The sequence below is a fragment of the Thalassophryne amazonica genome, chromosome 2, assembly GCF_902500255.1.
Source record: "Thalassophryne amazonica chromosome 2, fThaAma1.1, whole genome shotgun sequence".
Taxonomy (NCBI): domain Eukaryota; kingdom Metazoa; phylum Chordata; class Actinopteri; order Batrachoidiformes; family Batrachoididae; genus Thalassophryne; species Thalassophryne amazonica.
The window spans coordinates 62,447,318-62,472,705 of NC_047104.1; the positions used below are offsets into that span (position 1 = coordinate 62,447,318).

General features: G+C 43.2%; 1 protein-coding gene across 1 annotated transcript in view; it reads left to right on the forward strand.

The window, feature by feature from the left end:
* The window catches only part of igdcc4 (immunoglobulin superfamily, DCC subclass, member 4), a 239,601-nt gene that overhangs the window by 191,906 nt on the left and 22,307 nt on the right, over nt 1–25,388 (forward strand). Inside the window, exons 11-14 of the mRNA XM_034186751.1 lie at nt 3,288–3,500; nt 11,985–12,086; nt 13,312–13,501; nt 19,665–19,792. Of these exons, the coding sequence (XP_034042642.1) occupies nt 3,288–3,500; nt 11,985–12,086; nt 13,312–13,501; nt 19,665–19,792 (633 nt within the window). The remainder of the gene's footprint in view (nt 1–3,287; nt 3,501–11,984; nt 12,087–13,311; nt 13,502–19,664; nt 19,793–25,388) is intronic.

The window sequence follows — 25,388 nt, forward strand, 5'->3', positions numbered from 1 at the left end:
AGGCGTCACTGACGTTAGCCCACAAACCACCCCCTCACTGCTTCAGCAAGCAGGGGTGCCTGCAGCTGCCTGCAGGGGGCACCAATTTGCCAATTCTACACACACTGACAAGAAAACCATTTTGCGGTGGACATGGTTTTTTTTCAAGTGCTCATCCCCACCATGCCGCCCCTCCATAAATGCTGTCCAGGGCAAAACGCCCTGCAAGGTATCAAAAACCACCACTGCATTTGGATGAACTATTTTGGTGGTTGAAATGGGTTCACCCACACCTTTGGCTCAAAAAATGTATATAATATATGAAGAAAATTGTATATTGATGGAAAATAAATGTAAAATAAACTCACCCACCATTTCCAACTAGATGTTTTCTATCTCCATTCTCTCCAGAAATGTCCATAAATATCCATCATTGGATGAAAAGTGGAAAGTCGCTCACAAAAAAAATGCCCATTTCCTCTGTTGGGTGGATGGGAAGGTTGTATATCTTAAAAATATCCCATCCATGTGGTTTTATTTTTTAACAACAGCATGCTTTGTCTGCAGGACTAAATAAAGTTTAAAATGTGTTTTCAGGCTGACAGGACCATTTTGTAACATTTATGAGGGTTAAGTGGAAGTGTGAATTCATCTGACACTTGAAGAGAGCGACAATGCACTCTGAATGCAGCGTTTTGCAGCAGTAAGCAGAGAGAGAAAGAGACCCATGTGACCTTCTTTGGGCTCTAGGAATGACTGTGAGGCAAAGTTCATGTACAGTGCATCTGGAAGGTATTCACAGCGCTTCACTTTTTCCACATTTTGTTATTTTACAGCTTTATTCCAAAACTGATGAAATTGATTTTTTTTCCCCTCAAAATTCTACACACAATACCCCATAATGACAATGTGAAAAAATGTTTTTTTTGTTGGGTTTTTTTGTTGTTGTTGTTATTGTTTTTTGGGGGTTTTATTGTTTTGTTTTGTTTTTTTTGTTGTTTTTTGCAAATGTATTAAACATAAAAAAAACAAAGAAATCACGTGTCCATAAGTATTCGCAGCCTTTGCCATGAAGCTCAAAATTTCACTCAGGTGCATCCTGTTTCTGCTGATCATCCTTGAGATGTTTCTGCAGCTTAATTGGAGTCCACCTGGGGTAAAATCAGTTGATTGGACATGATTTGGAAAGGCATACACCTGTCTACATATAAGGTCGCACAGTTGACAGTGCATGTCAGAGCACAAACCAAGCATGAAGTCAAAGGAAAAAGGAACGGTCTGTAGACCTCCAAGACAGAATTGTCTCGAGGTACATACCTGGAGAAGATCACAGAAACATTTCTGTTGCTTTGAAAGTCCCAATGAGCACAGTGGCCTCCATCATCCATAAATGGAACACGTTCGGATCCACCAGGACTCTTTCTACAGCTGGCCGCCCATCTAAACTGAGTAATCAGGTGAAAAGGGCCTTAGTCAGGGAGGTGTCCAAGAACCCCTTCTTCACTGTCAGTGCTCCAGCATTCCTTTGTGGAGAGAGGAGAACCTTTCAGAAGAACAACTATCTCTGCAGCAATCCACCAATCGGGTCTGTATGGTAGAATGGGCCAGCTGAAAGCCACTCCTTAGTAAAAGGCACACGGCAGCCCACCTGGTGTTTGCCAAAAGGCACCTGTAGGACTCTCAGACAGTGAGAAACAAAATTCTCTGGTCTGATGAGCCAAAGAAAGAACTCTTTGGCATGATGGCCAGGCGCTATATTTGAAGGAAACCAGGCACCATCCCTACAGTGAAACGTGGTGGCAGCATCATGTGGTGGGGATGTTTTTTAGTGGCAGGAACTGGGAGACTAGTCAGGATTGAGGAAAAATGAATGCAGCAATGTACAGAAACATCCTGGATGAAAACCTGCTGCAGAGCGCTCTTGACCTCAGACTGGGGTGACAGTTCTTCTTTCAGCAGGACAGTGACCCTAAACACACAGCCAAGAGATGAAAGAATTGGCTTCCGGACAACTCTGTGAATGTCCTTGAGTGGTCCAGCCAGAGCCCAGACCTGAATACAATTGAACATCTCTGGAGAGATCTGAAAGCAGCTGTGCACCGATGCTCCCCATTCAACCTGATGGAGCTTGAGAGGTGCTGCAAAGAGGAATGGGCAAAACTGCCCAAAGATAGGCGCCCCAAGCTTGTGGCGTCATATTCAAGAAGGCTTTAGGCTGTAATTATAAGTGATTTCTTGTTTTTTTTTTTGTTTTTTTACTTTTAATAAATGAGCAAAAATTTAAAATAAAACTTTTTTTATGTTGTCATTGTGGGTTGTTGTGAGTAGAATTTTGAGGCAAAAAAGTATTTACTCTGTTTTGGAATAAGGCTGTAACATAACAAAATGTGGAAAGAGTGAAGCGCGGTGAATACTTTCTGGATGGAATGTACAACTGTTGTGGTTAAACCAGAGACAGAGATTAGGACCCAAAACGCAGTGAGCCAATATGAAGAGAAAAAAGCTATTTTATTTTGCCAACAAATTTGAATTGATAAATGTACAAATCCGAGGAGGACAACACTGGAGGAAAGAGATGCCGAATTGATGGATGGAGTAAGTTCCCAAACCAGATGGTGTAAAATGACTGAACCACAACCAGGAGGCCGCGACGGAGCTGACTGCAAACAGGAATGCTGAGGACACAGAGAGAAAAGAGTCAGTGAACCAGAGTGTGAGGAATCAGAATAGTACATCAGAGATAAATTGAGGCCAAGTAGCACGCAAACAAAGCTGAGTTTCTGGGAAGTGTGAAGAGGCAGGACTGGGGTTTAAATACAGCTGATGATGATTGCAGGCAGGTGTGCAGAATCATCTCTGTGACATGGCGCCTGGAGAAACAAGAAGGGAGAGGGAACAGAGCAGACACCAAGGCAGCACAATAACAACAGGGATTGAAACAAGAGGTGACATTCTGTAGTTTCAGAAAGTTTTTCAAATATCTCTGGGACATTCTTTTGCTGATCTATTCATAGGAACATGAAGACGTGTACATCGACCCCAGAGGGTTAATATAAATTTCACTGTCTTTGGCAAAAAAAAAAAGGAAAAAGTGAACTTAGCTTTTTAAACACCTAATAGTTGAAGATGCGTTCTTTCAAACAGAATGGGTTTTGGAGTGTAATTCCAAACCGAGGCAACAGATTTCTATTCAATATATTACAGGAAGAGTGCACATAAGTATAAACTCTAACAATATAGCCACATGTTCATTTGTTTGTCTAAGATTGAGGTTTATGTGGGTCATTTTGTTTTCCAATCATTTTCAGTGATCTTTGCTCCGATTGACCTGAAGGTCAGAGCCAAAGTGAGCACACTCAATGTGACATGGCACCCTTCACCCAATCACACAGTGATCTCTGGTTACAAGCTGTCCTGTAAAGAAGCAGAGACTGAAGAATCAGCCAGTAAAGAAAGGACAACACAGTCCTACACCATCAGGCTCCGTAAGAAGGCAAGGTTTCATCTTCTCACCGGGTTAGGTACGTTTTTGAAGCATCAATACTTTTAAATTAAACATGCTCTTTATTGCTTTCCTTTTTCCATCCTTTGTTAGCATCTGACTCCAACCACTTTAATCTTGAGTGTTTTTATTTTGAATTTCTTTAAATATAAGTTAAATTTCATTCACTACTGTAACTGTTAGTTATCCCATTGTTGCTGCTTTGCAGTCATCATGAATGAACTTTGTCCGGATTATGCAAGAGTCAATTTCAAGACTTTTCTGATAACATTTAAAACACAGAATGGTTGTGTATCATCAACCTCAGTGAATTGGTTGAACCTTATGTGCCGCCATGTGCACTTTGTTGTCAGGGTACTGGTTTTGTTTCATGTTCTGAGGCTAAAGAAAAAAAATCAATGGGAAGTGGTCCTGTGATCATGTTTGATTGAGTCTTAATTTTCTTAATTTTTGTCTTGTTCTTGCCTTCTTAAATTTTTGTATTTTATCAGTAAAGTACTCTTTATTAGTGTCAGCACTATGATTATTCCATCAAGCACAGTTTGATTGAATGTATTCTGGACATTTGTGTTTCCACACAACGTCCCAACCTGTTAGCCTACTCACGTTTGCTGGTTTGCTAACGTTGCCCTTTCACATGAAACGTTTTGCTATGTTTGGAATACATCAGTTGTTTGATGCTAAAAATGTTTTTGTCAGCCACCCTGCCAAGCCAATGGAAGGGGAAAACTGGAAATAACTCAGAAATCTGACAAATTTCATCTTGATTCTGTTATGCAGTTTATAGTGTATGTTGACCTATTTGTATAATCAGATGGACCCATGGATGAATGAACAAAATGACACAAAAAGTAAAAAATACAATGGAAAAACTCCCCATCTGGTGATAGATGAATATGATGAAAGCTCTATCTCAATTTAATTGTAGAATTGTTTAAAGTAGACCTGCACTGAAATAAATGTGGTCAGATTTCAGAAAGAAATAGCTGATATGTATTTATAAGACCCTTGTGAATGCAGTAAAGTAAATCTGTAAGCCCAAATTTGTAATTCAGCGGAGAAATCTTTGTTTAAAAATGACAAATTTGCAGCTAAAATTTAGCCCTCTGTGAAAACAGTTTGTACATTCGTATCATTTCCATGATGTCAGGGACAAGACGACGCGTTCCCGCCTTCAGTCCGATCCCGCATTGAAATTGATTTTATCTGTTAGTAATGTTACTTATACACATCCTGGTTTCAACATCCAAAAGTAAGCTGCAATGAATGTGAGATGCAGATCTGTGTGCTCAGATCAGCAACGACATCGACAGCGGGCGCCGTTCTTCCTTTCCCGCTCTCTGCCTCCGCTGCGCTTATTAAGTCTGCTGGCTCGTTAACGAGCTCGTTAACCGCCGACGCGGGCCACTCACACCGCCCGTGTCTGCTTTGCAGCCGGTGTTGTGCCAGATTCAGCGCACAACACCGGCATCACTTCTCTGTCTACTGAATGGAGCTGCAGCACACTTGGCACAAGTCCTGAGATTACGCTCGCTGTTTTAATGCGAAGCGGCCGGTACACCTGTTGCTGCAAGGACAGACTTCTTGCTGCAAAATCCACAGCACCGCACGTCTCGGCAATCGGAGCCCCAGAGCTCCATGGACGCTGAGAGAGGTTTATATATTTTTAATGACTGGGATTCTTTGCAGGTCTCGCCTCCATATCCCGCGATGGTACCGGAGGCGAAAGACAGTAGATTTTCATTGCGACACCACTCAATCAAACAGGCGTATGAAAAAGTCCCCCAAAATAATTTTCAAGCACAAATAAAAGAAATGTGTACTCACCAAACGTGCCGCAAGACAATATGAAGTTTTAAAAAAAGTAGATCCTTCCGTATAAGACAAGAAAAAGGTGCAGATGCAAACTGACCACAAATTACAATTGGCGCAATGCATGCTGGGAGAGGGTCTTGTCCGTGACGTCTCGGCAGTGTCCATGATGAGAGGGACAATTTGCGGAGGGCTAAATGTTAGCTGTAAATTTGTCATTTTCAAATGAAGATTTCTCCGTTGAATGACAGATCTGGGCTTGCAGATTTACTTTACTACATTCAGAAGGATCTCATGTGTAAATGTAAGTCATTTTTTGTTCAAAAAATCTGACTGCATTTTTTTCAATGCAGGTCTCCTTTAAATCAGTTTTACGACTACATTAGCAGCAGTAGGCAAATGTAGGGCAATAGTATTACCCTCTAAAATGTGATTTGAAGGTATGAGATTAGTAAATATATTTGTAGCACCCTTACTACAGCTCTATTAATACTCATACTTCAGAATGGGAGGATGCTTTGACTCCAGTCTCCAATTAAAGGTATCAGGCCCTTCCAAACATGCAGTGTGGCATGCCGTCCTGGTAAGTGAATGTTGATTCAGAAATGAAACGTTTGTTGCCAACATCTACATTCCATTATTTAATATTATAACAAGAAGGGAAAAAAACACATTAACAAACCGCTTATTCCCAGTTTGCTAAAACGCAAACAAATAACAATAAAATCAAACCCACATAATTCATTCCCAAACTCTTAAAATCTCTCTTCTCTTTTCCGACTCCCCTTGAACACAACACAACCTGGGCACACGCACACACACACATTCACACAGTTGTCTTGTACTCACGCTTCCCGGCAGGAGGAACGTATGAAACAAAAATAACTTGCCACGCAAGCCAGTTCTCAGCCTGCTGTACTGAATCCACCAATTGGCTGCTTTGAGTGCATTGAAACTTATCCGACAACCATGTGATACGTGGACCCGTCACAATGAAACTCGGGGTTGCAGCAAACCTCAACACAGAACATACAAACAATGTGTAGATTGTAAAACACAGCCCGTGGCCATCTGCCATATCGCTCATCAACATGTCTCGGTGCCATCTCCGCCCTCCAGGCCGCCTGCGCCTCCAGCCGCTCTGTTCAGTGGATTTTTGTTCAGTGGATTTCTGGGTCCAAACAAACAGTCAAAATACAATCATACCAATGGCTGAGCAGTATCTTTGTTTATTCTCACAGCATTCTTCTGTGACATCCACCATGAAAGGGTTAATGGCCCCGTCACACATAACACGAAGTTGGGCAAAGGAATTACAAATTGGCTGAAAAAAGACCCCCCCACACACACACACCAAAAGAAAAACTTTGCAGTTTCTAATATTTAATCCCTTTTATCGAGCGGACAGTACAAGAATGTTCCTTCTGTGCCTCTGTATATGACCCATGGTCATAGACATCAATTCATAAAATGACATGAATGAAGCGGTGAACTCTTACCATGTCCACCTCTGCTGGTGCCGCATGTCCAGCCAGCCCCACGTGTTCAGCCGGCCATGTGTGTCAAGCGAGCGGTGCGCCAGGGGACACCGCATCATGTAGAATATAGTTGATGTGGATGACGTGACATTCAGACCGCATGCACAGGATCAGACAGTTCTTTTCACATGGGCCAGCCTGCTGATGTGCGCACTGACACGGTTGCTCCAGCCCGTTGCAAAGGTGATATGTGTTTTTATGTATTTCCATGTGAGGACAGAATGCCCAAGCACGCGCCTCACGGTGGAGTGTTGTAAGGTGATATCCTTCATAGCACGGTATGTATTCTCCATTTGTGACTTCCGGGTCCACAGATTCTAACAGCAGCTCAAAGAATAAAGTCTCACTCTCTGTTCCTTTGTTAAGTGATTATTTCTGTTATGTATTTGTTATGTAATTATGTATGTAGTTATTGTTGTATGTATTTATTTAATTGTCCTGTTCTCTGTGTTTTTAATTTAACACGTCATGTGCAGAGGCAAAAACTCGGGTCTGGGAGGAGTTCGGGGAGGCCATGGAGGAGGACTATTGGTCGGCCTCAAAGAAATTCTGGCAAACTGTGCAACGCCTCAGGAGGCAGAAGCAGCTCTCTGCCAACACTGTCTATAGTGCGGGTGGGGAGCTGTTGACCCTGACTGGGGATGTTGTCGGGCAGTGGAAGGAATACTTCGAGGATCCCCTCAATCCCATCGTCACGTCTACCGAAGAGGAAGCAGAGACTGGGGACTCAGAGGTGGACTCATTCATCACCCAGGCCGAAGTCACCGAGGTGGTCAGAAAGCTCCTTGGTGGCAAGGCTCCTGGGGTGGATGAAATCCGTCCTAAGTACCTTAAGTCTCTGGATGTTGTGGGACTCTCTTGGTTGACACGCCTCTGCAACATTGCGTGGCGGTCGGGGACAGTTTCTCTGGATTGGCAGACCAGGGTGGTGGTCCCTCTGTTTAAGAAGGGGGACCGGAGGGTGTGTTCCAACTACATGGGGATCACACTCCACAGCCTCCCCGGTAAGGTCTATTCCAGAGTACTGGAGAGGAGAATTCGACCGATAGTCGAAGCTTGGATTCAGGAGGAGCAGTGTGGTTTTCGTCCTGCGGCACACTGGACCAGCTCTACACCCTCCATCGGGTGCTCGAGGATTCATGGGAGTTCGCCCAACCAGCCCACATTTGCTTTGTGGATTTGACCGTATCCCTCGAGGCACCCTGTGGGGGTGGGGAGCTATGGGGTCAGGGGGCCTTTGCTAAGGGCTATCCCGTCCCCGTACGACTGCAGCAGGAGCTTGGTTCGCATTGCCGGTAGTAAGTCAAACCTGTTTCCAGTGCACGTTGGCCTCCGCCAGGGCTGCCCTTTGTCACCGGTTCTGTTCATTACCTTTATGGACAGAATTTCTAGGCACAGCCAGGGTGTAGAGGGAGTCCGGTTTGGGAACCACAGAATGCCATCGCAGCTGTTTGTGGATGATGTGGTTCTGTTGGCTTCATCAAATCAGGACCTTCAGTGTCTGGGATGAAAATCAGCACCTCCAAATCCGAGGCCATGGTTCTTGACCAGAAAAAGGTGCCTTGCTCTCTTCAGGTCGGTGGAGTGTCCTTGCCTCAAGTGGAGGAGTTTAAGTATCTCTGGGTCTTGTTCACGAGTGAGGGACGGATGGAGCGTGAGATCAACAGACAGATCGGTGCAGTGTCTGCAGTGATGCAGTCGCTGTATCGGACCGTCGTGGTGAAGAGAGAGCTGAACAGGGGGGCAAAGCTCTCGATTTACCAATCGATCTACATTCCGACCCTCACCTATGGTCCAGAGATTTGGCTCATGACCGAAAGAACAAGATCGCAAGTACAAGCGGCCGAGATGAGTTTCCTCCACTGGGTGACTGGGCGCTCCCTTAGAGATAGGGTGAGGAGCTCGGGAGGAGCTTGGATTCGAGCCGCTGCTCCTCCACGTTGAAAGGAGCCAGCTGAGGTGGCTCGGGCATCTTTTCCGGATGCCCCCTGGACGCCTCACTGGAGAGGTGTTTCGGGCACTTCCCATTGGGAGGAGGCCCCGGGGAAGACCCAGGACACACTGGAGGGACTACATCTCTCAGCTGGCTTGGGAATGCCTCGGGGTTCCCCCGGAGGAGCTGGGGGACGTGTGTGTGGATTGGGAGGTCTGGGCGGCTTTGCATGAGCTGCTGCCCCTGTGACCCGACCCCAGATGAAGCTGAAGAAAATGGATAGATGGATGGACGGACGGACGGACGGACGGACGGACGTCATGTGCACTGAGCCGCTGTCAGCCGGAACTGACGAGGGCATGAGAGCCCACCCACACATGTGCATTGAGTGAAGTGTTGTTCAGTGCATGACATATGTCCTCCAGCTGAGTTGCGAGTACACAGTGGTCAGCTGTTCCAATTGGACATTACAGCTATCCAGATGTGCGGTGCACTGAACAGCGACCGCATTGCAACCACCTCAGCCACAACTGACAATGCTCGATCATGGAGTGTGGGGGGGAACAACACACTCTTCACGACATCTGTGTTGTGTGTGTGTGGGGGGGGGGGGGGGGGGGGGGGGGGGCTTGCATGACGTGTGTTGCTTGGTAACGGCACACTCGTGGGGCACTTAGAATATGTGGGACTGTTCGCACAGTCAGGTCAAAAGTGGTCAGCTGCTCTCTACTCTCGTGCTGGCAGCACGAATGGCCCTGCCTTTTCTAAGTGCCCCGTGAGTGGTGTTGGATGTTTGTGGGTGGCACCTGGACTGTGGGTGGACCAGCTGACTCCGGCAGAGAGTGGGTCGAATGGTCATTCATCCGCTGGTGTGAAGGCTGCCTCGATCGCATCATTCAGCCACGGTTTGACATAGACAATTTTTTTTTTGCAGCTGCTCGGCCGCTGCACGGTATGTCCAACATGCGTACAACATGCCGTTCAAATGCTCCGAACACGATCAGATGGCAGTGCGACCTCTTCATGCTTGCTGTTCAAATGGGTTTCCGGCATGTGAATATAGCGGGCATGTGCCATGCCCGAATGAATGTGGCGATAGCTGTACGAGGCGTTCGAGTGCGGCTCCGATTTGCCACGAGTGCCATTTGACTCCTCCTTCGTGTGCCATTCTGCCTCAATAGTGTTATGTGTGAAGGGGCGCTATGGTCATTCTACCCCAATAGTGTTATGTATGAAGGGGCCCTAGGGCATCAAGGTTTGCACTTAAATGCCCGTTAGGCCTAAACAATGATTGATATTTCCATGACAGTTATTAAATTAAGCTGCTTCTATAAAATAAGTAATTGACATCTGTTTGACTTACATGTACAAGACAGAAAACTGAATGAAGCCCTTTAATTCACTGGTTTTGCCTCCATTTTATGACTAGGGCCCCTTCACACATAACACACATGCAAGAAAGGGCAAAGAAAGGGTTAAATGCTTTTGAGTCAAACAGAATTTTATCTGCCAACGTCTGTCCTGATGGAATATTCAGGGGCCATGTGTATTGAGAAAGAAGTCATAAAATACCCTTTGATTGTGCTGCTAACTTCGTTTCCTCAGTGGAGCATGCGTGAGGCAAAAACAGATGTGTTTTCGTCATGGCGATTGGTCGGAGCTTTCTCTCCCCTGTGCAAAAACTGCTGAAGAAATTTGACTTTGCCACCAGAAAAAATGGTAAAATAAACAGATTTTTGCTAATATCTGTCAGGGCCCGAGCAGGCCATCATTTTATAAATTTTACTGGCCTGTAGTTCCGGGCATAAGGGCATTGTTAAGCAAAAAGGCTATTGATGTCGGTGGATCGAATCATTTCTTATCGATTCTTCACAGGAACCGGTTTTCGATACCCATCCCTAGTCTTTGGTACTGCGTCTCTTTGGAGAATTCTTGGGTACTACTGGAATAAGTTAGTGTCACTTGAGCAGTTTCCTTAGGGAGATGAAAAGTCTGTGGGCATCATCCAGCACACAGGTGCCTCAGTGTTGAGGACTATAACAGCTGCAAAAGGCCAAAGGGACACCCACATTTCATCTTGCTACAGCACATAAATGGTTACTTTCAAAAAGTGCGGATAGACTGGTTGTCTGCCAGTTTATACCAGTTGGGTAACCCTGTTACTGCAGTGTGAGCATCAAGTGCCAGTTGTAGCCAGGACTTAAAGCCATAATGTTCTGGAGAGAAATGTTCAAATCACTGACCCACCACTCACCACTGCTTAAACTCTCAGCAGCTTTTCCTTTTTTAATACTTCAGACTCATTTTTGGGGCGTCTATTACTTCACCGATGAGACAGGTATGGCTAGAACAGCCTGTTCCTTCAGAACAGGCTGTTCTAGTGTCAAGTTGCTGAGTGTTGTTGCTTCTTAAGAATCTCTTTGTGTTGACCAGTTGTACAGGCATGACTTGCTAAATCATTGTTAAAGATTAAATAAAGTCTTGCAGGTTTTTTCCCCACTTTCTTGCAGCTTTGTGAGTAAGGCATTGGTGTGGTGTTGTGCAGGAAACATGGATGGAGTCATGTGAACTGAACCTCGACTTGCTGAAGGATTATTCATCTTCTACCGCTTAGTCCAATTAAGGGTCGCGGCTGGAGCCTCTCCCAGCAGTCATAGAACGTGAGGCGGGGTACACCCAGGACAGGACGCCAGTCTGTCGCAGGGCCACAAATAGACAAACAAACACAGACACACCTACGGACAATTTTAGAGAGTCCATTCCACCTAACCCGCATGTCTTTGGATGTGGGAGGAAACCGGAGCACCCGGAGGAAACCCACGCAAACACGGGGAGAACATGCAAACTCCACACAGAAAGGCCACTGCAATTGAACCCATGACCTTCTCGTTGTGAGGCAACAGTGCTAACCACTAAGCCACCGTGCTGCCTGCTGAAGGATTACTCTAAACAAAATAAAAATAAATAGTTTGAGATAAATTCATTGTGAGTTAAAACTTATTTTGCTGGCCAAGCTGGTTAATAAATGTAAAATGTGGGGGTTTATCATATTGTATGACCGCTGGCACTACTTTGAGAATTCTGACTAAGGGCTTAAATGCTCTTGTCAGTTTAGAACAGTATCTAGTTTTGCATGGTACAGCATACAATGTGTGAGTCACTTCAAAAATCACAACTTCATTTACACCATTATGTCTCCTTTTGTGCTTGTTTGCATTAGTGCCTGACCGGCAGTATGAGGTGAAGGTTTGGGCATTCAACAAGCAGAGCGATGGTGCAGCTGCTGTGTGGAAAGGAAGGACAGACAAAGCCCATGACAGGAGTAAGACTGGCTGCTTAACCTCTGCATGTACAGTATAAATGAATGATGTCATTTGATTTGTCTCTTCTTTACCTTATAGGGACCTAAACTGAGACATAGATGCCGTATGTGTTGCTGTATTCACATCCAGTGCATTGTTTTTGTTCATCCCACAAGTCTACAACTGTTCAAGTAGAAACTCCAACATTTACGCAAAATTTAGGATTGGCATCAGAGCCTTTCCATTTAAAGTGATAGGAACACATCATTTCTTAGAGAACTAAAAATCAGGTCACGTATACACAAAGCACCCTAAGGCTAAAAGTAGTTCTTAGTGACGTCATTCTAAGAAAATCTTAGAATTACTCGAATTCTAAGGCATTTCTTAGAATTTTCCCTTGGTAAGATAAACGTTATTCACAAAGCATCTTCGGCCTTAAGAGAGCTCCAAAGGTGAAAAACTGTTAAGAGGAGGGAGGAGGACTTTTAAGATGCTTAAGAGTGTCTTAAACAGACAAGACAGCAGAAAGACAGAGAGGAAGGAGAGATATTCTCCGTATGTTGAATGGCAGTGATTCAGTAACACTATACTTGCTTGATGGTGCAGGGATAATGCTCCCTGTGAGCTTTAACTGGAGTAAGTGAGTATAGAAAATGGATCCATGTATATTTTGCGCTATTGAAAACCTCCATTAGCTTTTCATAAAAATGCATCCATGATGCAAAGAAGTTAAATCCAGCAGCCGGAGTGTTTACAGGGACTGTAAACATTTTAGCGGCTGTTGAAGCACTATAAGATGAGAATTGAATGATTTCTTTTCATGTTTTTTTTTCTGTATGCACCACTAAGCTCCTCAGCTGCACTCGCTGAACTCAGTGGTGAGTTGGCTGAAGGCTCTGTGCAGCACTGCTTCCTGCTACACTGATTCCCCTCTGCTTCCTGCTACAAGAAGAAACACCTGTTTCATTTTAAGTGAAAACCAAATTACCTCGATCTGTTTAGGTGCCATGAAAAGCAAATAATGAATGGTTTCTTTTCGTGCAACAGAAAGAATACATTTTGTTTTTCATCTTTCAACTCATGCAAATATTTTTTAGCATTGCACTCATAAACATTTATGATTTGTACACTCATTCTCACACACACACACACACAAATGGATGGCTGGACGTTTATACCTCAAGTTGATAATTGTGTTGTCCTTCTTTGAAAATGAAATCAATGCTGTCTGTGTGTTTGTTGAAGCATTGTTCCCACCGATGGAGAGCCTCCCTCCATTACCTCCCAACAGCATCCATGCCACGGCCAACAGCTCCACATCCATCTGGCTACGCTGGGAGAAACCGCGCTTCAGCAGTGTGCGCGTCATCAACTACACAGTGCGCTGCAGCCCAGCAGGAACAACCAACGCCTCCCTGGTCTCCTACCATACTTGGTTCGAACCCCATTTGAACTACTAAATCTTAATCTCATTTTAATTGAGGTATAATTTGGGACTCAATTTGCAGCAACTCACAGCAACACTGCTGTGAGCGTCGAGAACAAATCTGTCACAGGAACAAATCTGTATCTGATGATGTTTGCATAAATGGTTTTCAAATCTATCGTGTTGACAGATCAGCTAAAGGTGGGGGGATTGTCATTTATATAAACTCATTCCTCCATGTAAATTTGATACAAGCTGAATCCCTTTGTAAACAATTTGAACTTTTAGCGTTAAGGGTTGAAATTTCCAAGGGTTTATATGTAAATGTTGTGGGATGCTATAGGCCTCCTTCTACCACCTCAAACACACTTCAATCACTAAAGGATTTTTTTTTTTATTTAAGCTTGATTCAAATGAATTTATAGTAATTGGAGACTTAAACTGGGACTGGCTTAGTCCTAATTCTGATGATTTCAAAACTGTATGTGATCAATTAAATTTCACACAATTAATTGTATCCCCTACTCGTCCAAATAATGTGTCCTTTAAAGTCAACATTGATTGATTTGATTTTAACAAATGCCCCACATAAATACTGTTCAACTGGGGTTTTTTGCAATGATCTCAGTGACCACTGTATCGTGGCCACTGTTAGAAATACCAAAATGGATAAAATTAAACCACGAATCATTATAAAAAGAGATTTAAAACATTTTAATGAACAGGCGTTTTACCATGACCTTTCTTAGTGCCAGTGGAACAGAATTAAGCCCAGCTCTCCACAATTTCTCTTATACTCACTCGACTAGTAAGCACTGAAAGCCGAGATAGGCATGTCCCAGCTTGTCCTCTAACACTCTGAAACGGAGGTGTTCCTTTGTCTCACTTCATCAGCGAATCGGTCATGACGCGCAAAGCCTCCGCGCGGCTTTCCATGACAAAATCTCTTGTTAAAAGTGAAATCTGCCGGAAAATGGCTGATGTCCAGCTCTTGTGATAACCAGAGAAATTGCACACGACGGTCCCGGCTCCACACAGCGATCCGTTTAGAAATGATGTGATGGTTTCTGCCTCTCGATGGCGGCTCGGAGCGCGGCGCCCCGTGCGCCATTGTGGGCCGTCCTTAAAGCTGTAGTAACACTCCTTATTCTCTGTGAAGCCCGTAAAATTTTCACCGAAAGCCAGATACATTTTTTGACTGGTTTCCAGCTGCCTGTCTCTAACAGTTTCTGAAAAAATTCTGATGGAAAAAAGCCCACACAACGACGAGAGGGGTGGAGCAGTACTCACTCAAAAGCCTGCCCACAGGCGAATGACGCAACCGACAGGCGTGGAAAAACTCACGCATGCGCACGAAGGTTTCAAGCTTGTCTGACGTAAAACATATGAATCAAATCCATATAGTTTTTGAAAAAAATAAAAGGTACAATACTTTTCTAACAGACCTCGTATAGGCCAATTTCAAAACTTTGCATCCTATCAAAAATGTTGGAATCCTTAATAAATGAACAGCTGAAAGAATTTTGTATTCCCAGCAACATTTTATGCAAATTCCAGTCAGGTTTTAGGAAAGGTCATAGTACCATAACAGCAACATTGAAGGTGATCAGTGTTATCTCAACGCTCTTGACAATAAGCAACATTGTGGCAGCACTTTTCATTGATTTGTCAAAAGCTTTTGATTCTGTAAATCATCTTTTGCTCAAGAGAGACTGATCAATATTGGACTGTCTAAAATGGCAGTTTGGATGGATCTGTAATTATCTCACTGACAGGTCCCAGTGTTAAATCAGATAATATTTGCTCTAATATTCTTTCATAATGGAGTGCCCCAAGGCTCTGTTTTGGGGCTACTCAATTTCAATTTATTTCATTTATATAGCGCCAAATCACAACAGAGTTGCCTCAAAGCGCTTCACACTGGTAAGGTCTAACCTTACCAACCCCCAGAGCAACAGTGGTAAGGAAAAACTCCCTCTGAGGAAGAAACCTCAAGCAGACCAGACTCAAAGGGGTGACCCTCTGCTTGGGCCATGCTACAAAACATAAATTACAGAACAATTCACAGAACAATTCACGGACGAATATACAAGAAATGCTATTGGCGCACAGGACAGGAGGATCGCCAACATGAACACAACTCCTATCTCTGGATGGAGCTGCACCTTAAACAGAGAGAAAAAACAGAATCAGGCATCAGAAAGACAAGAAATACTGTATAATTTGTCAGCATTAAACAACAAGAAAAACAGAAATACTAAGGTGATCGCCGGCCACTAGCTCTAAACTTCACTAAAAGACCCAGAATTTAGATAAAGTTGAGGCCGCAGCCCCGCTCCAATTACTAATAAAATGAATTAAAAAAGTAAAAAGCGTAAAACAAAACTGTACCAGTATGCTAGCCATATGAAATGGAAAATAAGTGCGTCTTAAGTCTGGACTTGAAAGTCTCCACAGAATCTGACTGTTTTATTGAGGCAGGGAGATCATTCCACAGAACAGGGGCATGATAAGAGAAAGCTCTGTGACCCACAGACTTCTTATTCACCTTAGGGACACAAAGTAGTCCTGCACCCTGAGAACGTAAAGCCTGGGCCGGTACGTAAGGTTTAATTAGGTCAGCTAGGTAGGAGGGTGCCAGTCTTAAAACTTTCCTTTTTGCTAAAGCTTATAGTTAGGGCTGGATCAGGTGACCCTGAACCATCCCTTAGTTATGCTGCTATAGACTTAGACTGCTGGGGGGTTCCCATGATGCACTGAGTGTTTCTTTCTCTTTTTGCTCTGTATGCACCACTCTGCATTTAATCATTAGTGATTGATCTCTGCTCCCCTCCACAGCATGTCTTTTTCCTGGTTCTCTCCCTCAGCCCCAACCAGTCCCAGCAGAAGACTGCCCCTCCCTGAGCCTGGTTCTGCTGGAGGTTTCTTCCTGTTAAAAGGGAGTTTTTCCTTCCCACTGTCGCCAAGTGCTTGTTCACAGGGGGTCGTTTTGACCCTTGGGGTTTTTACGTAATTATTGTATGGCCTTGCCTTACAATATAAAGCGCCTTGGGGCAACTGTTTGTTGTGATTTGGCACTATATAAATAAAATTGATTGATTGATTGAGTCCATGAATAATTTTAGTAGCAGAACCTTAAAATCTGATCTCACTGGGACAGGAAGCCAGTGAAGGGATGCCAAAATGGGTGTAATGTGGTCAAACTTTCTGCTTCGTATCAAAAGTCTGGCTGCAGCATTTTGAACCAATTGGAGACCCCTAATGCTAGACTGCGGTAAACCAGAAAATAGAACATTGCAGTAGTCCAATCTAGAAGAGATAAATGCATGGACTCCTATTTACTATCTATGTGAACAATTTTGGTCAGGATCTTGTGGGCACCAATTACCATTTTTACGCTGATGATATGGTTATGTACAGTTTTGCAAAAACTCTTAGTGCTAGTGTTTTTACATTACAAATGCTTTTAACATAATTCAAAACATGTTTCTACAACTGGATCTTTCTTTAAATGCAATAAGAGCAAGTTGATGCTATTTTCAAAACAAAGAGCAATCTGCAGATAAGTCCTCCAATTGTCACTCTTCAAGGGACAGAAATCGAAAGAGTTAAATCTTTTAAATATTTAGGTATTTTAACTGATGACAATCTTAGCTTTAAAGGACATGTTGAACATTTGGTTAGGAAATTGAGGCTGAAATTGGTTTGTACTTGAAAAATAGGCTGTTTTTTCCTTCAGTGCAAAAGAAACTTGAAGCTGCAACATTTTTACCCATTCTGGATTATGGTGACCTCATTTATATGAATGCCCCAATTCAAGTATTGAAATTACTGGACTCTGTTTATCATGCTTCGTTGTGGTTTATTACAAACTATAAGCCTCGCACACACCACTGTGAACTTTACGCACGTGTGGGCTGGCCAGCATTGGAGAATCGTAGACTCACTCACTGGTATGTATTAATTTATAAGGGTATTCTGTGCCTGCTCCCTTCATATTTGTTTGAATATTTTCAACCAAAGCAGTTGGACGTATCATTGCGCTCACAAGATGCACTGCTATTGTCTGTACCAATGTGTCCGTACAGAAGCTGGTAAGGTGGGCATTTCAGATTCTGCCCCCACAACATGGAACAATTTACAAAAAAGACTGGAAATTAAAGTAACTGGTTTCAATAGTCCAGTTTAAGCTTTTGCTCAAAGGTTTGGAAACGAAAGCCATGGATTGTAAATGTTTTTAAGCAGTCTTATGAAATTGTTTCTGAAAATTGTTTGTAATGTCCTGAATTGTTGTGATCTGTGCCGCTGTCTTGGCCAGGACTCCCTTGAAAAAGAGATTGGTAATCTCAATGGGACTTTCCTGGTTAAATAAAGGTTAAATAAAAAAAACAAACACTGAACTACAGTAAAACTTGCATATAATGGATTCAGGTGGACCATCGATTTTTGTCTGTTATAATCGAAATCCGCTATTACGTATAAAACTGACAAAATCTGCTATATGTATAAAATAGACAAAAGCCGTTATATGTGTAAAACAGAAAAAAATCTGTTACATGTATGTAATGGATTAGTTAAAGTCAGGAGGTGCCAAACGAACTACGAGGAATCCCCAACACCAATTAGGCTTACGTATTTCTTTGATTAAACGCCTGACGTTGAAATAGGGGCTTGCCTCATTAATGGCTGGGTCAGAACTTTGTCTGAAAAAAATAAAGCTTGCCTTAAATAAGTTCCAGGTATTATGTGCATTAAAAAGATTACATTTGGTCGAGTAAGTCTTTTTTTTTAATTCTGCTGAGGAGTGGTACCTTAAAGTCCTCAAGTTTGATTTATGCTTCTGCAACTCCGTAACTCTGTAGCCATGCAATGACGGTGACGTGCACACGACCCTTTTAAAGTTCTCTGTCGAGTCTTAATGCAATTTACTACAGGACCAGTGGCTTTTTCTGGATCAATTTGCCCCTCAATGAGCTCCACTTCTTCATACAATCATCGACCTCCAAATGTGCAATTTCCCTCCATGAAATGTGGGTCGTTTGAGCATCTTTTTCTGACTGTGTTGTAAAGTTGGTCATATTTGCAGACTTTTTTGCCAGACATGTTTGATCTGTGAGGTTAATGTATAAATTATGGGGAGCGAACTCAGAAGACTCAAAGATTGACAGGAGATGGACTTAAACCAGATGCTGTATTAAAAAGATGCCTACATTGAACAAGAGAGTCACTATTTACGGCACTGGGAGCTTGCCAACAGATGTCGCATGCACCGCTGAGGTCAAGCTCCCTGACTTCCGCAGTGTAGCTGCTCTTAAGCCTGTCCTGGGCCCACCCCAGGTGGGCGGATCCGGCCCTGCTGGGTGGATCAGTGGAGCTATGTGGGTGAAAGTGCTTTTTACGTTTTACATTTATATCCGGTGACTGCTCATGTTGTATTATCTGAAACAGTATGTCTAAAAGTAAAACTGTGTTTTGTCTGTGTAGCGTGGTAAGCAAAAGAACAGTATGCATCATGGCCTTCCAGAGGAGATATGAAGTTATCAAATAGACCAAGAACATGGCCATGAGACATACGGCTGGCGTTCCAAAGGAGTTATGAAGTTATCAAATAGACCAAAAACATCGCTATGAGACATACTGCCCAACAGATCCATGATCGGAATATAATTGGCGTGCGCACTGCAAAGACTTCAAATATGATGGGAGAGGAAGGAGTGAAATCAGAAAAGTGACAAATCACATTTTGTAGGTGCGCGGGTTTGCAGCCATGCAGAGGGCTCTCATCTAAAGCAGATGACTTTGGTTTGCCTCACCCAGGAATATGTGTGAAACTTAACACCATATTACAGTGCAGGCAGCAAGCAGCAGTTTATTAACAATCGCCTGCTTGTTTAGGTCCTGTGTCCTCGAATCGGCGAGTGTCAGTGCTAAACTTCATTTCGTACCTCTATTACTGGGCACGTCTGGACTGCTCTGTCCAGTATATGTGAGGGGTTTTTAATTGAAATGCATTGCGATCGGACAGGACGCTTTGTCCAATGTGAGTGAAAATCCCTTATACAAAGTCAGGTATATACAGTGTTTATTACGTGGAAAAACATACATAAACATTGAGACTTTTGTCATTTTTTTTTGCACAATGTGTTGAAGACCAACTGTCTGTTTGTTGCAGCTCTGCACAAGAGATTCTACTCATGTCACTGAAGCCCTTCACCCGGTATGAGCTGGCAGTGCGGTCTAATGGAGTAGACATATTTGGACCCTTCAGTGGGACAGTGGAGGAGTCCACTCTGCCTGATCGTGAGTCAGTCATGTTTATTAATTGGTCCAGGAGATTTTTCTTGTCTTTAAATCTTGACTTAGGCAGGCTTTAGGTTTCTATTCATCATCCAAGTTTTATGGCCCTGTCACACCTTGACGATTTAGCCTGCGTATGCTGACGTATGAAAAATATGCCAAATATGCTGGCGTACGTCTAATACGTTATGGGTACGTTTCGTATAAGTTAAGAGCACGTTGAAGCACGCTGGTATATGGCGTAGTACAGCGAGTTTGTTGCAAAATGTTGGCCATGCACAATATTTTCGACACATACATGTATGGCTCATATATCCTACATATGCAGGCCATAAGTTGTAGGTAAGTTGTGCGATTGTTGACACACGTTTCTTGTAAGTTACTCATAAGTCAGAATATGTCCATTGATGATGTCCATTCATTGGCTGGAGAAAAAGCTGGAGTCCTCCTGTGAACAGTTCAGACTGTTACAAATATTAAAACCACTCACACACAGAGTAAATATGAAGTCGTAATCTTACCTGTTCATTTCAGTCAGATTCATCATCACAGCCTGATAAACATAAAGCATCCTGATTTGGAAAACAACATCTTAAAATGCTTTAGTTCCTTGTCATGGCTGAAGAAACGTAGCATTTTTAAAACAAGTCCCTCTGTGGCTTGTCTGCTCCTGGTCCGTTTCTCAGCCTGAGAACCAGAGTATACCCAGAGAAGCAGAGGACACCAGCGCTTTGTTCCACAACAAGAAAATTAAGTTATTGTAAAAGTTGAAAGAGTCACAGCACCTCATTCATTCATTCACATTGCCACATTACCACAGGCATCAGTCGATTCTTCAGTATTCTGCATGTGATGAAAATAGATCCCATGATCCACCAAGACAAAACTAAAATTAAATTTAATAAAAAAAAATGTTACATTACTCTGCCTACCAAACAAAAAGGGTTCTGCCGGTGGTGGAAACGCAAGCCAAGGCAGACTTAATCGTTCCAACCTGTACCATAGCGACCCAGACCACTTGGTGGAAATGGGGCTGTCAGCATACGCTGGCTAAATTGTAATGTGTGACAGCTGCAACACTTACCCGACGTAGGCAGCATATTTGCGAAATTTTTCATAAGTCGGCATATGCTGTCTAAATTGTCAAGATGTCACAGGCCTATTAGTCCACATTCTCAAATTTACATTCCACATCATCTCTCTCTCTCTCTCTCTCTCTCTCTCTCTCTCTCTCTCCTCTCTCTCTCTCTCTCTCTCTCTCTCTCTCTCTCTCTCTCTCTATATATATATATATATATATGGACTGACATGAAAACTCCAAAACAAAGCTATCACCTCCCACTTATCCCGGAGTCCAGAGAACTGTTAGGGCACGACTAAAGCTACACCAAGAAGAGATAGCTACAACTATGACTACGACTACTACTGCTACTACTACTACTACTACGCTATTGTTACTTGCAAAAATTAAGAGGTAAAAAGTTCAAAAGGAAAAGAACAGAATAGAACAATATGACACCAGCCTTTTATCACACTTGCCGATGGTAATGGAGCACAAACTACTACTACAACTAAAGTGCTCACTAGCTTATGTCACTCCCTGTATGTCAAGGTATACGGTGCATCCAGAAAGTATTCATAGCATTGCACCTTTTCCACTTTTATTGTATTACAGCCTTATTACAAAATGGAGTAAATTCATTTTTCCCCAAAAATTCTACTCACAACACCCCCAAAATGACATGAAAAAGCCTTTTTATTTATTTTATTTATTTATTTATTTTTTGCTAATTTAAAAAAATAATAATAAAAAACTAAGAAATCACATGTACATTAGGTTGGTCCTCTAAAAATGTGATTTTCTTAGGTGCTTCCTTGCAAAATTATTCATCTTTATGCGAAAAGGTTTTGTGCAAAATTTTATTTCCGTACGACTGTTCTAACCACTGTCGCACGCGGGGTGGGAATTATAATGGTTGAGTATATTAGTGCAAACCAGCAATAATAATGTACCTGTTCACAAATGAAATACAAATTGAAACAAGAATCCTTTCTCCTTTAACTGACCATACAGGAGAGATTAAAAAAAAGTATTACATGTCACTGTCCACCTATTTGGTGAAAACAGTCATGGGGAGTGGTGTTTGGTTCCGATTTTCTTCGTATCTGGGAACTGACGTCAGTGCCACTCAACAACTTGCAGCAGGTATTGGTGCTGCTGTTCATGTTTCGTTAGGATGTGATTGTAATCCTGGTTAAGTGCAACTCATCACTCAGCAAAATCATTGACAGCAGCAGTGTTATCCAGGACCTGCTGCAACCTGCTGCATCCTCCCACTCTAAGGGGTCCTTGATGAGGAAGTCCATGTTGATGTTGAATGCCTCAAAAATGCAACCTGGGGCAGATGTAACAAAATCCCCCACTAATGAACTAATGTATCCAGTCTGTAACTCAAAATGTCACTCACACGTCACAAAAAACAGGGGCCTGGCGGCAGCAGTTAGTATTTTTCAAATCTCTTGAAATTAGAAGATCACTTGTGATCACATCTATGTGATCACGTGTGCATTTCACATCCACAGTGGCAATAAACAGTGCCTGCACTTGTCAGCTGTTTATTGCCACTGTGAACATGAAATGCACAGATGTGATCATGTGTGCAGGTTAAAACAGGTTTTGCGGGTTAAAACAGTGTGCTGTGAAGAGATCAACATCTAAATGACCACAAACTCTCTCAAAGTAAAATAAAAATAAACCCTAGCAGCTCCACTGAAGAGAACACAAAAGAGGAAAAAAATGAACATGCCAATCACTCACCCAGTTGTAAAGATTTGCAAATATAAAGTCCACACACGTGCAATAGCCGGTCAGAGAACATGTGCAGGTCCACTATAATTCCTCACACAGATAGCCTGCAGAGAACATGTCCAGATCCAAAATAATTCATGGTGCACGCTTCATGTGTGAGATCGCTGCCAGAGAATAATGTCTGACAGCAGCACTGCCTTCGGCTTAAATTCTGTCACGATTGTGGCACGTTATAGTCAGTTATATCCTGTAAAAAGACTCTGAAAAAAGTTAAGAGTTTCGGGGTGAACAGTGTCTTCGCCTCTGTAAATCCAAGCCATTACTTTCAAAGAAAAGCTGAGAAGCTTTGTTATTGGACGTAACCGCATTTGTTTTGCTCTGTCTGTAAGCCATTGGATGTTTGCTCATTCTAAAATGTACGTCACATGACAAGAAATGCCAAAAATTTCAGAGTGAGACACCTTTTAACTCGCTCAGGGAGAGCAATAAAAAAACATCAGAGACCATTAATTATTAGTACTTTGATATTGTGTTGCTAACTGGGATGTTAAAAAATGTGTAACGTGTCCTTTAATGCATTTGCAACAATATGAGAAATCTTTTTCACATTGTCATTGTGGGATATTGTGTGTGCAGTTTTGAGGTAAAAAAAAAAGAAAAGAATTTCATCCATATTGGGATAAGGCTCTAACATAACAAAATGTGGAAAACATGATGCACTGTTAATACTTTTTGAATGCACTGTATGTGTGCCAAGTTTAGCGCACATACAGTGTTCAGCTCAGTTCTGTAGCACAAAAGTGTCTCTGCCCTTAACTACTACTACAATTATTGCCAAAGTGCTCAGTAGCCTGTGTCACTCCCTGTTTTTCAAAGTATATGTTCCATATATGTGCCATGTTTGACTCAATTCCAAGGTGCCGTTTGGATAGGACAGTGTGTGTGTGTAGATCATGTGTTGGATGGAGGGGAGAAAATGGTATGCATAAAGATTCGAGTGACTTTGACAAGGACCAAATTGTGCTGGCTTGACAACTGGGCCACAACATTTCCATAACTGTAGCTATAGTGGGATGTTCCTTGTCTTTAGTGGTGAGTACCTATCAGAATCGGCCAGAGTACACAACGGGCTGTAGTGGACAGGCTTCAGACAGGACACATGAAAAGACGGATGGATACATAAGGAGATGGGAAACCGCACACAAACTATGATCGGACTCCCACCATAGTCCACTACATAGGGCACCAGGCAGTGGGGTGCCAGCTTCCGGGCTTCTGCCTTCAGGGAGATGTCCTTTTCCGAGAGCCACACCTCCTGACCTGGATGGTACTGGGGAGCCAGAGTCCTATCCTGGTCTGTATGACGCCAAGTCTGGTCCTTGGTGCACAGCAGTGTGGAACAGGCAGTATTCCACATCCTACTACAGCACTGCAGGTTGCCATGCACACATGGGATGGCCAGATCCGCCTCCTGGTCCAGGAACAATGCTGGCTGGTATCCGAAGGAGGACTCAAACGGTGACAATCCAGTAGTGGTGTTCACCTGGGTGTTGTGTGCATGCTCCACCCATGATAAATGAGTGCTCCATGTGGAAGGATGAGCAGATGAGCCACAGCTTAGGGTGGACTCAAGTTCTTTGCCTGTTCCACTTGGCCATTGGTCTGAGGATGGAAACCAGAAGATAAGCTAAACAAGGCCCAAAGAGTTTCACAGAATGCTTTCATTATCTAGGAGGTGAATTGGGGACCTCAGTCAGACACATTGTCCAATGAGATGCCATGCAGCCAGAACACGTGGTGGACTAGGAGGTCAGTGGTAGGTGACCAAGGTGGGATGAACAGAAGGTCCTCCTCCAAGATCTGGGTGTTGTTGCTGAACATCCCTGATGACCTTTTCAATGTCCCATATCAGGTGCCCATGACCAAATGTGATGGGAAGATAGGTTCAGGACTTTGGGACTGTTCTGGGGTGGAAAACTGTCTAGATAATGCACCTGGTTTTGTGTTCTTGGATCCAGGGTGGTATGCAATGGTGAAGTTGAAACATCCAAAAAAATAGGGATCACCTGGCCTACCGGGTTTTTAGTCTCTTAGCTGTTTGAATGTATACTAGGTTTTTGTGATAAGTGTGGACTACGAATGAAATGGCTATACCTTTCAACCAGTGGTGCTACTCTTGTAATGCTTCCTTGACTTCCAGAAGCTCCCAGTTGCCCACATCATAGTTACACTCAGCAGGACCCAGACGGTGTGAAAAGAAGGCACACGGGTGTTGCTGGTGGTCGATGTCAGCTTGCTGGTACAGGATAGCCCCAATCCTGATGTCAGAGGCATCAACCTCCATTATGAACTGGGGGTCAGAGTCTGGTTGAATGATGATGGGAGCTGTGGAGAAGAGGTGTGAAGAGGTGACAGGTCAAGCAACTGAATCAATTTCAATTTTCAATTTATTTTCATTTATATAGTGCCAAATCACAACAAGGTTGCCTCAAGGCGCTTCACACAAGTAATTCTAACCTTACCAACCCCCAGAGCAACAGTGGTAAGGAAAAACTCCCTCTGAGGAAGAAACCTTAAGCAGACCACACTCAAAGGAGTGACCCTCTGCTTGGGCCATGCTACAGACACAAATTACAAAACAATTCACAAAACGAACATACAGGAAATGTAGCCGGTGCACAGGACGGTTTTCGGAACAGACACCAGGTCCATCTCTGGATGGATGTGGTGTCTTTTCTCTCAAACACAGAAAAAAAGAGAAAAAAAAAGCAGTATCAAGCATCAGAAAGA